The sequence below is a fragment of the Lontra canadensis genome, unplaced genomic scaffold, assembly GCF_010015895.1.
Source record: "Lontra canadensis isolate GAN:19392208 unplaced genomic scaffold, GSC_riverotter_1.0 scaffold68, whole genome shotgun sequence".
NCBI lineage: Eukaryota > Metazoa > Chordata > Mammalia > Carnivora > Mustelidae > Lontra > Lontra canadensis.
Genome location: NW_022631062.1, coordinates 283,440 through 298,321, shown reverse-complemented (window position 1 = coordinate 298,321; position 14,882 = coordinate 283,440). Strand labels below are relative to the sequence as shown.

At 41.8% G+C, this 14,882-nt stretch overlaps 1 protein-coding gene across 2 annotated transcripts; it reads right to left on the bottom strand.

Annotated features, from left to right (window-relative positions):
* Nucleotides 1-1,900: 1,900 nt before the first annotated feature.
* Nucleotides 1,901-14,559, bottom strand: PIGA (phosphatidylinositol glycan anchor biosynthesis class A). Of its 2 annotated transcripts, none has more exons than XM_032880146.1 (6): nucleotides 14,542-14,559; nucleotides 11,755-12,529; nucleotides 7,400-7,532; nucleotides 6,362-6,494; nucleotides 5,997-6,203; nucleotides 1,901-4,256 (listed from the first exon to the last, which is right to left on the bottom strand). In XM_032880146.1, the coding sequence occupies exons 2-6, from the start codon at nucleotides 12,470-12,472 to the stop codon at nucleotides 3,990-3,992; spliced, it is 1,458 nt and encodes a 485-aa protein (XP_032736037.1). In that variant the 5' UTR covers nucleotides 12,473-12,529; nucleotides 14,542-14,559; the 3' UTR covers nucleotides 1,901-3,989. The 2 variants fall into 2 exon arrangements, with proteins under 2 accessions (XP_032736037.1, XP_032736036.1); XM_032880145.1 differs by lacking the exon at nucleotides 14,542-14,559 and adding an exon at nucleotides 14,170-14,526.
* Nucleotides 14,560-14,882: the final 323 nt, after the last annotated feature.

Below are 14,882 nucleotides of genomic sequence, written 5' to 3'. Positions count from 1 at the left end.
AGATGGTGCCTCGGATTGGAATATGGGCGCTCTCCTTGACCATGGAAGAGTTACAGCGAAATGAAGAAGATGCCCTATGTTCTGAGTGAATTACCCAAAGATTCTACATATCAATACCTTCCCACATTGGACAGTATTCCCTTACAACTCTAACCCTTCAACATATGTCGGTGGGCCAATACAAGGGAAATCGGCTTGCTGTTCATTTCCCTCACCTACAAAAATCAGACGAGGAAAATCCAGGTCTCCTCTTTCATTCTTGGCTATATTAGATTTTCAAACATCTCTACAAACTATTGAAAAAGGCAAACCAAAAAAATTTGCCTAGCGCAGACTAAAGAAATCTTACTAAATGCTTTATGCACAAAATATGGGAGTTTCTTATAGCACTCAGGCAAAGTGGAATGATGACCTCTATGAGAACTGGCTCCCCGTAGTCCGGGGAAATGTTGACGTGCGAGCACACAGCTTTGGGTCCCAGTACATACTGCGTCCATCTCAGTGAATTATAGAACCAGGAAAACCCAGTGCAGTTCCCACTCCCAAAGACTGAGATCAACATACACGGTTTCTTGACCCAGCTTAGTACCGACCACAGGTTGCTACCTACAGAGTGCCAACGTAGGAGAATCCGTGAACACAGGCATCTGTGAACACAAGAACACCACCCTCTAAGAAGCCCGTCCTTTACTCAAGTCAGCCCAGTGACATATTATAGCACGTTAGTCAATCTTGTTTGGGCCTTAATCTTCATTTAAAACATGGCTATACTTTCTGTGTTGGCCATGAGGAGTTCGGCTCTTTTTTTAAGGTTCATACGGACATCTATGCTATTTCTGAGAGACCGTCTTTAACTGTGTTTGAGCATGACATTCAGGATGGGCACAAAATAAGGGGTTAACTCACAGCAGCCCTCAGACGAAATCCTCTGTAGCACCAATATCTCAGCATCAGCACTACTGATATTTGGGACCAGATAATTCTTTGTTTGGCGGGGATCCAAAAACATTGTAGGATATCCAGCAGCAGCTCTGCCCTCTGCCCACTTGATGCCAACACCCCCACACTCCTACCCAGGGCTATCAACTAGAGATGTCTCCAGACACTGCCAGGTGTCCCCTACGGGGCAAAATCGCCACCCCCCCTTCTCCCCTATCCCCCTACCCACATTCAGTTAAGAACCACTGAGCCGTAGCCAAACATAAAGGATAAAGGAAAATCAAGTCCCCGGAGTACTAGTGAATACAAATTAAATTTTGTACAGAACTTGAATTTTTAGAATTTCATATTTAAAAAAGCCCAGCCACAGGATGATACAATTTAACATCTCACCATATTCTTTCGGGAATGTGGAGAAGGAGAAAGAGGACTTTAAAAAACCCTGTGCTAAAGTAAACACAGACCTATGATACCCCAACTTGGCCAAAAATAAATTTTGGTGCAAGATAAATCAGAAAATACCAGCGTAGAGGACTGCTCTCCACTGTTTCCAACAAAAGGGGTGGGAGAAGCTGGGCTCCTGTAAGTGAAATCAAAATTCAAATTCCTCTTAAAATAGCTTAAGAGATAGAAAGCATAATTACGTAGTTCGCATATACAACAGCTTCTAGATGTATTTGCTTGGCTCATGCGACAACTCCAGTGCAGGGAAAAACAGGGCTTGTGTGGATCAGGAAACAAAGGCATAATTCAACGTGCTATTCCATGAGTAAAGAGAGAGAATGTACTCTAGAGAGAAAAGATGACAGAGTAATTCATCATCTGAAGGACAGTTCCTGTTTAACTAACAGACCAAGCAACATGTCTAATCACAGTGAAAGAGCATGCATAAGAGGGAGGGGGTGCGGGGGCACTGTTAAACAAAGAAATCATATTCTCTTCATAAAACAAGACAAACTCAGAAAATTGTCAAAATGTCATTTTGGTCTTTATTTTTTGGACGTGTAGCGTGTTTTCATAAATCAGTTTCATATGTGCTAGTTTTTGTAATATCGAGAGAAATACAGTATTGTTTTTCATAAATTCCTCGTCACTGCAAGTTCACTTTCAAATTAATGGAAGTAGCAGGGTCGAACAATATGTTTGCGCATACTGACCAGTGCAACACCGACAGTTACAATTAAGGTATCCAGGAAGCCTGAAAATTAAGATTTACTAGAACAAGCAAATTTACCTCCATTTGTTAAAACCAAAGGAACTAATTTTGATTTGCAAATTACATATTTTACATGCAAATAGTTTAAATCCCATTTCCATCTGAAATAAATGGCCATCTTGAAAATATGCTGAGAAACAAAAATATAAGAACCAATGGTAGTATGCCCTTAAAAGCTGCTGAAGAGAATAAATAAAAACACAGGTTACTGTTTCTTGCTTTTTCGTGATTATTGGCACTGTTTATTTCATATTTATATAAATCAATTTCTGTGCAAAAAAATCCCTAACATTTTAATGGTTTGGGTCAACTCATTTCTCTTTAACAAAAGATCGCTCAACTTGCAGGTTTTAAAAATAACATTGCATTTGTGTTTTAGCACAAAACAAAAATCGTATTTTTTATGTATCAGTGGCAACCGGTTAATAGGCATGTTAAGATACCTTTTAAAAAAGAAGCTTTGTGAGTGTTGTCGTTAAAAAAAAAAAAAAAAAAGGAAACCAATTCTGTACAGAATCCCAATACTGCCAGCATCTTCCTAGTGCGCCACGAGCGCCTCTTTCTTTTGACTTCACAGTCCTTTATCACAAAAATGTATTCTAAGGAGTTCAAGGAGTTAATAAGACACACCATGTGGATAATTTGGGGTTTAAAAACCCATGGCTCTGGGCAACAACGATTACAGTTAACAACAGACAACCACAAAGAGACTGTGTTTCTACAATTTTCAGACTCAATTTGCTATAAATAAAACGTTCCGGGGTGAAGACTTCTGCACACTGACAATACTTCTCAGACATCAGCTAGGCCACAAGTGAAGGGAAGTGACTTCTATCAAAGGTCGAGGAGGGTAACAGCTGAGTTGGAGACGGCACACCTCATCCGTCCTGCTCGGAAAATACGAAGGCATTTACAGAGGACTCAATTATGCCTGGGAAGACTTGGAGGGTTTCTCTGCACTATCGTCAACAGTGATATCGGTCCCTAGTATTTCAGAAGCAAAAAGGTTTTTCATAAACACAAATTAAGACGAAGGCTCTACCTAGGAGAATGCATTATGACCAGATTGAAGAAATCAGAGTGTGCCGACCATTTTTTTTTCCTGGCATTGGAAGCCTGAGTGTTTTTGGCCATGTTAGACGGTTTACCATTTTGTTAACTGTGACTATGGTGAAGTGAGCCACCCAAGCGATACACAAAGAACATCTGAATGCGCCCCTGGTCCATAGCAGCAGGATGTGTCTAGTTCATTTTTCTACACACAGTAGGTGCTTAAAACATGCTCATAACTGATGGACCATTTTGCTCAAGAATCCTGCTGACGGTCTGTAACACTTACTGAGCGCACCAAACGAATGTCTAAGAACATGACTTCAATGACTGGAATGTTTATGAAGAGGACTCAAAAACAGTTCATATCGTTGTTGTACTTCCCGAAAGAAAACCTGTAAACATCTGGTGAATGTCTAATTAATGGTAGAACATTTAAAATTGGCCAAAAAATGCCCAGAAAACATTTGGCCCTTCAGCACCCAAAATCTCCCAAAATATAATTTTAAAACATCTCTGATAGAGGGACTTCAGTAGTCTGAAAAATTTCATACCTGAGTGGCTTCAATGTTCTCTCCTAAATCTTAAGTAAGTGCAAGGAGTTTCTACACTCAGGAATTGCATAAGTTTTTATCTTTCCTCAAAATAAAACATTGAATGATATAGAGGTAGCATAACTTACTAAATTAACGTTAAAAAAAAGCAAGAAAAAAAGCAAGGTTATTTTCAATCATCTTACTAGAACTATTACAAATGTGTAAAACCTTACAATCCAGGCTTTCTTCTACCTGGGTTTAGACATCTCATTATTCTCGCCCCCTTTTTTACTGTAAGGATATTGATGAGTCCAGGAGCCCTTGGGCCCTGTGGCATCTATTGCAACATCGATGATAGAATCTGGAGTCATCCATCTCAGGAAAAGGAGGAAGAGAAAGTTGAATACAGCCAACAAAGCAAAAATGCAGCCTGTTACTGGGCCACAGTGAGAGATGAGTCTGTCCAGTCGTTTGTCCATCAGTAACACAGCTTCTCCTGCCACGCGGTCGTACACCTGGCGGGAGAGAGGCCGAGAGTGAGCGCTCTGACCCACAAGAAACGACGACCTGCACAGACCAGGAATGTGTTATAGATGCAAACGGGAGGCGCTTGCATTTCATCGTCGTTGTTATAGTAAGGATGTGATTAATGAAACTAATTACTGCCCTGTGATTCCACACTTATGGAGTGCTGCTTCTGGACAAAACACGGGGCTAGACACTGCATCACACAAAGACGAATAATGCCAGGACTCCTGTCCCCTAGGAGATCACCATCAATTCTAACCAACTACGAGAATTCCAAAGTCCTGAGAAGTTGGAACCGCTTTTCAGGTCACCTCTGTCGAGGCCATATTTAATTCAGCAGTGACTTCCTGAAGCAGGACTGGCCTTCTAAGATTCCTTGACTTGGCTAAGCAGCTCTCCCGGCTGGCTGGCAGACATCAACCACCATCAGAGGGCTCTAACCTAGGGCGCTTCTGGGTACAGAGAGGCTCTTCTTTCCACAGCCTTGTGAGGCTGTGTTGCTGAGCACGGACGGTGAGACTATACAGAACCACTTTGTGGACTCCAAATAAAAGGGAGGGGGGAAAGACGGGGGAAAGACGGGGGAAATTTTAGCAGATGGCATAGGTCAGACGCTTTTGGCAAACAAAGCAACGTTCACTGCTGCGAACCGGTACAGTAGGTGCCTTGCTGTTTGTTTGGAAGCACGGCTAAGCATGAAACTCAGAAATATTTTAAAAACAAAGATCCGTAAACATACTTAGTTTCGCACACATAAATGAAGCCAGCATTTATCTGTTTCAATTGCACTGGAGCATGACTTGTGGTCATTGTCACACCGCGGACCTGTGAGCCATCTCCTTTGAAACTCAGGATGGCTGGGACGTGCAGGGCGGGCTCTACACACCAGCAGCCTCTGGAAAGGTACAGGCTGTTTCCAGCTAGCTCTTCTACCCTCAAAACATCTGGAATACATTTCAGTCCGAATTATGCGGAGACTGGTGAATTAGAACAGTTGACAAAATATATTTGCAGCGTGAACTCCAATTTAATTTCTTCCATCAATTTTCTAAATATGCACAGTTAAACTACGGAGGAGGGTCGCAAAGGATCAAAACGGCCTGTGTGGAACAGGAAGAATTAAGAGAACGACTATAAATTCTCTATTGCCGCTTTTTATCTGTGGTCTTTCTAACATCTGTCATGAGCATTCTGACTCTTAACTTACTATGTTCTCAATCAGTGCAGAGATGCAAAAATCCTTTTCCCATAGAAAATCAAGGTATTTAGCCAAGGTGACGCAAGAATTTTGGGAAGTAGCCTGAATGAAACGTTTGTTTTACATCGCTGCCATTGGACTAAGCAAAGCCAGGTGTTTTCTAATAGGCCGCCTGATTTAGAATTAGAAAGAGCCCCAAGAAAAGGTCTAAGAGGAGCTATTAGTATCAGTCTGGCCCTTAATAGTTTTGACTTCTAGAAAATTCGGTAACTTCCTTAAGCCCACTTTAATGAAGGCTCTAGATGGCATTACTGCTGTTTTCAGATGTCAAACGCAACAAGTTGACTAGAAACTCAGCCTATGAAAAAACTCCCAAAAGTAGTACATAGTACATTTCTTTTCATGTGAAGAGATTTCATAAACTTAAGCAACAGAAAGGGTAAACCTATGCAAGAAAAAGCAAACATGTACGTGAAACGCCAAGAATTTAGACACAACCTTCAAATACCCTCTGCTTAGCATGACATACTTTTTCAGTTCTTTCCGCAACATTCCTCCAGGTGTAGAAAGTCTTTACTACATTATGGATATTTTCGGGAGCCGGCAATGCTCCTGACTTCAGCTGGGAAATCGCTTTTTCCAACCCCTCGCACAAGGACTTGACAGAAGGCTCACATAGAATGATAAGATTTTCTGGAAGTACTTCAGGAATTCCACCAACCCTGGTACTTACAACCTTAAAAAGAGAAAAAGAATATATAATATACCATAATTCCTATCTCAGGAAAATCAGCAAAACCAACTTAAATTAAAAGTTATTACAGAATGTATCTGCTTGTTTTTCAAAATACAAGTATAGGAACCCCAACAGTGTAAGCCCTCAAAGATTTTTACCTGTAAACCACAACTGGCTGCTTCCACAATTGCCATGCAGAATGCTTCAGTAAGGGAAGTATTAAGAAAAATATGTCCTTGAACTAAGACATTTCTAACATCCTTGTGTTCTAAGGCTCCCAAAAGACGCACTCTGATTTTTGAAATGAAAGAAGAAAAGAAGGGAGTGAAAATCATGCTAGAAAAGAAATATCATTTAGAAGCCAAGTGTGCTATTCATATTATACTTAGATTATTGCTGGTTCTAGTATTTTCCACCATAAAAAATTAATACCCCAAATTCTGATCTAAAAGAGTCTTTTGAAGCTATGTGGTTAAAACTCATACAGCTAACATATTTCTAACTTTGGTCACGCATACAAATTTCAACTTCTCCAAAATTAGTTGGCATTTAGTGAGAATATCAATATACTTTGGACAGGAGTGGGGAGGGAAGGGAGCCAAGGGATGGACATCTTGTCATTTTTTTTTCTTTGAATAAATGTCACTCTTTGGGGCAAAAGAAGGAACCGTGAAAATATATATATATACTTTGGAGAGTAAATATTAAAGAGTCATTTCTAAACAGAAAAAGGCCCGTTTTAAATTGACGCTTCACAGCAAACATCATTCTAAGTTACTGAGAAAGGAAAGCATTTGAATCTGTATGTGCAGGACAATTTACATGATTTGGGCCATGCTATATAAAGCAGAACTCAGCAAGGCTTGAAAATCTACGAACATTTCCAAAGTGCTTGTTTTGTGTGTGTGTGTGTGTGTGTGTGTGTGTGTGCGCGCACACACACGTCTTCTAGGGTACTTCCAACCACTGCCCCCAAAAGTCAAATAATACTGGACTAGCAAAAAAAAATTAGATTGTGATTTTTTTTAAACTAAGGTTTCCCATTTTATACACATTTTAAAAAAAAATAGGCCTTGCGTTACATTTTTACATCAAGTGCATGTAGGAGAAGCAGCCCACTTAACAGACACATGGAACCAAAACTGAATTTAGGTAACATACTTTCTCACCCAAGACAATACAGAATCCATCAATACCTGTCATGCAGCTGGTACCTTTCTCGTACTTCTTCCAAAATGATTCTCTTAGGTCCCTCTCCTCCAATTATGAAATTTAAATCTGGATATTTCTGACAGAGTTCAGGTATTATACCACTAAGCAAATCAGTCCCTGAAAATATAAAATAAAGTTGAATGTTGGAAATATTAACATTGAAACTTAAAAAAAATTAATCAGAACTGAGAAACCACTCACTTTGGTAAATATTAGCTACGCCCTCCTTAAGTGGAGAAGCTAACTCTCAAACCTTTCCTAGGAAGGTAGAATGTTTCAACTACCAGTGGTCTCCTAAGAGTTGCAAATCTTAGAGATACATCCATTGACGTCCACTGTTACCCAATAAGGGGACTACTGTGTTTCATTCTAACATAACATTCTTGAAGTTATTCACTCGCATTTCCGCATTACCTACATCTAAAAAAGGTAGTTGAGGTAGCTAATGTTTAAATTTTCTACACAGCCGGACAGCTGACTGGAGATCTAGGTCTTGTCCCAGCCCTTTTAGGAGCAAGCTCTTTGATCACGGGGAAGTTTTCTGATATAGAAAATGAAGAGACCGGATGTACCTGAAGTCCAAGGTCTCTTTCAGCGACAAAATTTCTACGTCTGTGTTCCACTTCCCGCCACAGGAAGGGGCTAAGCCACAAAGTGGAACCACAGCCTTGGCTTTGGTGAGAAGGCAGTTTGTAAGGAGGGTCTTTTAACAAACCTCATACTATTAGCCAAATGTAAGAGCAGTCTGTCCAAACCTGCCGAAGCCCACTTCCCTTGAATGAGAGTAAATGCAGGTGGCAGGACCTCAACTGCCAGATCCTTGCAGTACAGAGAACAAAAGGGTACATCTTGGTTCCTTTGTTTCTTTAATGAAACATTTTTCTTACAATACATAAACCAACCTCAGGTGATATAAAGCAGTACCAAAACCCATGCCCTACCAGTCTGAAAGTGGCTATCCAAAGTGACAGCAATGTTGACACTATTTGGGAATTTAGTTCATTAACAACTATAAACTGGACACATTCGAAAGTAAAAGTAAATGTAAAATAACCCAGTTAAAGTTTATTCATTTAAGAAATGCATACATACACACGCACATACATAAGAATTGCACTTTTTCTATCAATCTTCCCAAATACAGGCAGATGAGTTATTTAAAAAGATGGTGGGAGAAATCATTTATACGGGGTCATTTTTATTAAATAATTCAAAGTAGGATTTAAGTAAACTCTGCCAGTATTTTCCAAATATGATTGCATTAGCAAACATAAATTCACATGCGGCTTTTCTGAATTATGAAGGCTTCTCATTAAAATCTTAGCTACCTTTGATTTGAGACAATTACGAAATCCATCAACTGGATTTCTACCTAAACCAGAAGGTGGCTTAATGACTTTTAACATTTAGCTTCCTTTCTTTCATTTTCTTTCTTTCCTTTCCTTCTCCCGTCTAATATGAAGGTTAAGAACCCATTCTTCAACTGAAAAGTGCAACACATACACAGTAATAATCCTAAGAGCTGATAACAACTAGTAACATCTGCTGAGTGGTTACTACATCAGGCTACGTCCCTTAAGTGCATCATGTCATTTAATCCGGACAACTACCTTATAAGAAACTGAACTGATGAACATTATCAATGATCTGTAATATTATTCTAAGAATAAAAGGTTTTTCCCAAACGATAAAAGATACTCTCCTGCCTCTGAGAAGTGTCTAACACAATGGAACACAGAAAAGGGCTTTCAATCGCCATAGTCACACAAAATGGACAAAGAAAAATCATGATTCGAACTGCTTTTAAAGTTCAGTCTAACAATATTTTAAAGACTCAAATCAGTCTGCATATACCTAGACGCTGGGCCAGACGTGAGGGGAACAGGAGCCCTTAACTCAAGAGCTGAACTCATGTTTGTCATCTCTGATACTTACTGTGTAACCTGAGCGAGTTACTTACCCTCTCTGAGACTCAGTTTCTTTGTTACATGCAGATAACATCTACCCTACAGTTGTTGGGAGAGTCAAGTGAGGTACTGTACCATGCACAGGCTTTATCAACTGCAGAATATAAATGGAAGTTGTCATTACCACCGCAGCAGGAAGTGGGGCGTGCCTGCACACACAGAGGAGCACCGTGACACCCTGAGAGCACAACAGGCTCTAAAGAGGGAGGACGGCAGCCAGAAAACCTGGGTGATAAGAACTGGGACTTAGCCTCTCTCACTCAATACGTGGCAGCGGGCCTTTGAGAACTGGTCCAAAGGAACACCTCCTATGGAAATTAATTAGTTAATAAGTAACGGACCATAAATACAGCTACTCACTTTTGGGCTATGGACGTGGCCATTCCTTCTGAGAATGTTAACTTTTTGCACCATGTCTGGCATATCGAGAGGGTTCAATATTCATTAAAGTACTGAATTGAGAACAGGACAGGCCATACCTTCGCTCTGTGGCTGGTGGTTAACTCAGCTGGTTAAGATACCATCACTCACGAAGTAAAGGTAACAGGTTTAAAATCTTTGTACAAATTGTTTTGCTCTGATTCTCGACGTGTGCATCAGGCGCTTGCTCGGCTAGCTAGCTCCCGAAGGTGATTAAAAGACAAACTAGGCACGTTTTCTAAGTTATGACAAACACATCACCAATATCCCAAGAGGGATTCAGACCAGAGAATGCCGGTCCATTCACATCTTCTTGATTCAAGAATGAAAGCACATCACGAGAGCATGCCTTCACCCCAGAAAACGTTCAGTGGTTTTCCCACCAACCTGCTCGATCAACCGAGGCTCTGTTCCAAATATAAAGCCTACTGACCAAGGCCTGTGCGTGGATTTCAGACCGCTCCCTAGCACACCGGGACGCTGCTGATCCCACCGCTGCACTCCGTGCCCACCAACAATCAGCTGCATTGGTCCACGTGTTTGATGCCAGCTACACTTGCTATCGTGTTGGGACATTTAGTTAAACAGCACATAAACTGACGGAGTAAGTTTCTATGAAACTAAGCTGAATGGTTCGAAAAATTCAACAAAGCGAAGTTATGGAGAAAAGCTCTAGTCAGATTAAACCACTACACAAAATCAAAAACCAGTTAAGAATCCAGAAGTACGTTACTTCATACACTGTTACGTTCTCGCCCCACTTACAAGGAACCCAAACTGGCAACGATAAATTATGCTTTTTGAAGGAGACTGTGCCAGAAAGTTGATGCAGCTCCAAGCGGTAGACCAGTACTCTTACGCCTGCAGGCCAACCTCAGACTATTGGCAACTCAGTACACGTTAATAATATTTGGGGTTAAATTCAAGTATTTAAGGAAGGTACCTGTTATCTTTTTAATAATTCCCTACTTGGAGTGACAGTTTTGATTACTAGACAGGTTTTCAAATACCACCCTGAAGACCAGTTAGGTTTTGAACCAGACTGTTCCAGGCTTCTAGTACACGAGGCTCTATGAACGCTACTGTGGTGTCAAATGCTGCGGAGGCACTAAAAAAAAAATCTCCTCCTTAGTAATGGCAGACACTTATCAAATACCAACTGGCCTAAGTACTTTAAAGGAACCATCACTGAACCCTCACAAGAGTCCCCTTGTTGCCCAAACCATACAAATGAAAAAACTGAGACTCAGAGATGTTAAGTAGCTTGTCCTCAATCACACAAGAGGATGCAGCCGGGATCAGACTCCAAGCTGTCTAATCCCCCTGCCTTCACCACTTACCTGCCTACATGCTCTTAATGTCTAAATCTGCGATGAGATGAAACAAGCAAGTTGCCAAAGAGCCACGTGGGAGACAAGTTCATTGATTTTGAGGATCCCGATAAAACACAGGAGAGTTGTACATCAAAATATTCATGAGGGTCACCCCTGAACAGTACAGTTACAGCTGATTTTAGTTTCCACCCCTGTGCTTTTCTGAATTTTCAAAATACCTGCAATGAAAGACATGACTTTTGCCTTCAGAAAGGGCGGGCTAGTGGTGAGCTCAGCCTGTTACTTCTTACCACACATATGGGGCTGTTTTAACTTTAGAAAGACCTGACCTATTAAACAACATCAGATTACTATTTTTATCTTTAAGTAACTATTAAAGCATCGAAGGTGGGCAGGCACGGGGGGGGGGGGGGAGTGGGCAGCATTCACCACCACTCCAGAAATTTCTTTTTGAATGTATAAGACATTACACCTTTCTTTGCTATATTTAATACAGAAGTAGTTATGAAACCATAGAACAAAACGAAAAGCCAAACAATCATTACATTCAAGTATTCAACAGCTTTCTACAAGAAAAAAAAAGTCTGTGCAGTGCAATTGTAGCTATCATTTCATTACCTTTTCTGTAAACAAGTCTGCTGACAACAACAATAGTTATTATACTATCATGCCTCCTAAATGGGTCTGGAGTGAAGTCAGTAGGATCTACAGCATTAGGAATGACGGACACTATTTCAGGATTCAGTGCTGCTCTTAGCACAGTGTTTTCCTTACTAGTATAAGAGACACAAATTATGTGGTTTGTGTCACAAAGAGACACAGTTAGAAGCTTGTTTGTAAGCACCGAGCTGACATCAGCAAATCCGAAAAGGGAATGGTCCGTGAAGACTGTCTGGAGCCCCATTGTCTTGGCGTGGAAGAGGGCATCATGGGCCATGGCAGAAAAAGAACTATGTGAATGGATTATCGTGACTCTCTCCCGAACAAATATGTACCTGAGCAATGGCAGACTGTGAAAGAGGGTCGTGGCTGTAGATTGGTTGTACATGACTTTCAGAGGCAAGTAATAAACTTTGAGGCCATTAGTGAGGTAACGGATGCCTTTCCGATTTCCGTAAGCATGGGTGACAATTATGACTTTGTGCCCTCTTTCAATCAGGCACTGAGAGAGCTGGTAAATGTGGCTTTCCACGCCTCCCATGTTAGGATAGAAAAAGTCCGACACCATGCATATATTATGGGTACGGGTCCTACATGTTGAGAGACTTCCAGGGCTAACACAGGAGCGCAGAGATGAGGAGGGCTGGCCACGCCCACCTCCTCCTCTATAAGCCATGCTGAGATGGTTTAGGCATTTGTCCTTACAGCAACTCGGTTATGTGTCGTCTAGTACCTGAAAGAGAGAGTAAAACAAGATCTCAGCTCAGCGACAAAATATATTACATTTTCCAAATCCAGACATAAACACTGTTTTATGCTAATGTACATTTGCTAGCTTTCCCCCTAGAACTAAAACACAAGCATATAATGAAATGACTCATCTGACATTTACTTGCTTAGTACTTCCTCTGCGCTCTACAACAAAACTCGATTCCACAATGCCCTTACATTTTAATTTTGCTTTAAAAATACTGATACACCTAATTTTTAAAAATTAGTTTGTTACATCACAGTTTAGAAGAATGTGCTAACAAACCAGTTCATTCAGATAATTAAATATATGGCTCTTTCCAGAAAAAGTTTGCCAGCCCTGCTCTAGAGCTTAAGCCACTGATGTGGCGAATCCCATACACTTTTGCTATTCACTTTTGTGGCTTATACTAAAATATACCCGGCATCCTAAGTGTCTTTCTGACAGTAGCTTTTTCAAGGAGCACCTACCGCAAGTGCTACAGGTATCCATCTATGTTTTCCTCTTCCTTCTTCAAGAATGGTGATAAACTGCTTTCATTTTCTTTCTTAACCTTTCTTTCAGTTACACAGGCCTACTTCCAGAAGTGTCTCTCTCTTTGAAGTCTAAAGATAAAGGCTCAATTCGAGGTAGAGCAGATCTGGGGCTATTTCCTACATCTAAAGTAGGAAATATTGATCTCAGGGGTCCCCTAGATCCTTATCAGCACAAAATTCAGTCTTATTCACTTTATTCACAAAATTCACTCAATATTCAGTCCTATTACAGATTCTTAGTTTTAAAGCTAAAGAGTCTTTTGGAAAGCTAGTGACAATCTTCCTCAGATTTACAAATAAGATTTTCATACCTCCGTAAACTGAACTACACAATGGAAAGCCATCCTAAAGGTCTGTTTCTGATTTCACCTGCAAACTCAGGAAATGCAAAGTAACTGCCTTTGTAAACTCTTAATTATCTATTCCTGCCAACAAAGTCATCTGTATTTTAAACACAGTCTCAGAAATACTCAGTTAAGTGTTTGTCGACCTCAATTTATTAATTAAGATTCAAGATTACCAAATACCGCGATTCTTCCGTTTTGTACTTTGAAGTGGTTTCAGTAACATTTTCTTACCGTGGTTTGTCACCTAAACCTGAATTCCCAGTTGTATTCAATTTAAAAAGATGAGTAATTAAAAAAAAAGTGAGCAAAGAACCATCTGAAATTATCTGAAGTTTTGTCATTAACCTGCAAACACTGTGGAATCTGCCTACTTCCATTGGGTCATCACGACTAACATCTTTATGGCGTAAAAGCTCAACAAACGGAACAATCACAGAATCTTAGATTTTAAATCCGACGAGAGGCTTGGAAATTCAGGAATACCTCCCTTGCTTTACAAATGAGAAGCCAAACAAGTTGAGCGATTTGCCCAAGGTCTCCACCCAGACACTTAAGTGACAAATGCGAGACCGCCGTAAATTTACAACCAGCCATGGCCAACGAATCCCTGGGCAGTCAGCAGTAGAAGCTCCCGAGGAGCTTTAGGAATACCCTGCCGGGGCTTGGGTCAAGAGAACGTTGTTTCCACACCCACACCCTGGGCAATAAATACCCCGGCTTCACTCCCGGCTCCACTCACTGGAGAGGTCACCGGAGAGCGCCAGGGCCAAGGAAGGGACGACCCGGTTCAACCACCGACCCCGCTGGAGTCAAGCGGGGTCTCGCCAGGCCCAAAAGGAGGATGATGGCCAGACAGTAGGCGGGTGTCTGAGGCTGGAGGTCCCGGAGCCCTTCACCCTACCCGCCTCAATCTCGGCGGAACCGGCTCCAGCGCGGCCGCTCCAGCGAACCCTCAGCCCCGCTCGACTCCGAAGGTTCTCGACCCCTACTTCCGAGCTTCTAAACCTCGCCGGGTTCGCCCCTTCCATCGCCGGCCACACTCCCACGGGTGCTGCCCAGTCCCATCCGGAAGCGGCCGAGAGTGCCGGCGCAGGGTCAGACGCGCGCTTACCGGCAAGTCCCATGGCCGCCAGTGTCCGGACCTCCCGCGGCTGCAGCCAAAGGCCCACCCCGCTGCCCCGAAACACCAATCCGAGGCGTCCGCGCCCGAGCTCCGCGCCCCCGAGGCGGCCAATCGCAAAGATGCGCTGGCGTCACGTGCAGGAGCGCCGCTCGGTCCCCACCCTTCAGCGCGGGCGGTAACGTCAGCGCGCGTAGGCACATGTTTTCGTAATGTTCGAAGAGACTTGTTTTCTCTGCATCGAAAGTAGTAATCGTCGGTTTAACCTTTCTTATGAATTCTTAGTGTCACGAATCTCTAGAAGCCGTCCCCCGTCTCTTCTGACACAAGCA

What these genes read in the sequence shown, in the direction of transcription:
- PIGA (XM_032880146.1), bottom strand. Translation starts at nt 12,472, where the DNA reads ATGGCTTATAGAGGAGGAGGTGGGCGTGGCCAGCCCTCCTCATCTCTG. An exon ending in CAGACTTGTTTACAGAAAAG is followed by an intron (nt 7,533 to 11,754) that starts GTAATGAAATGA and finishes TTATATTTTCAG; the next exon opens with GGACTGATTTGCTTAGTGGT. An exon ending in AGGTACCAGCTGCATGACAG is followed by an intron (nt 6,495 to 7,399) that starts GTATTGATGGAT and finishes TTCAAAAATCAG; the next exon opens with AGTGCGTCTTTTGGGAGCCT.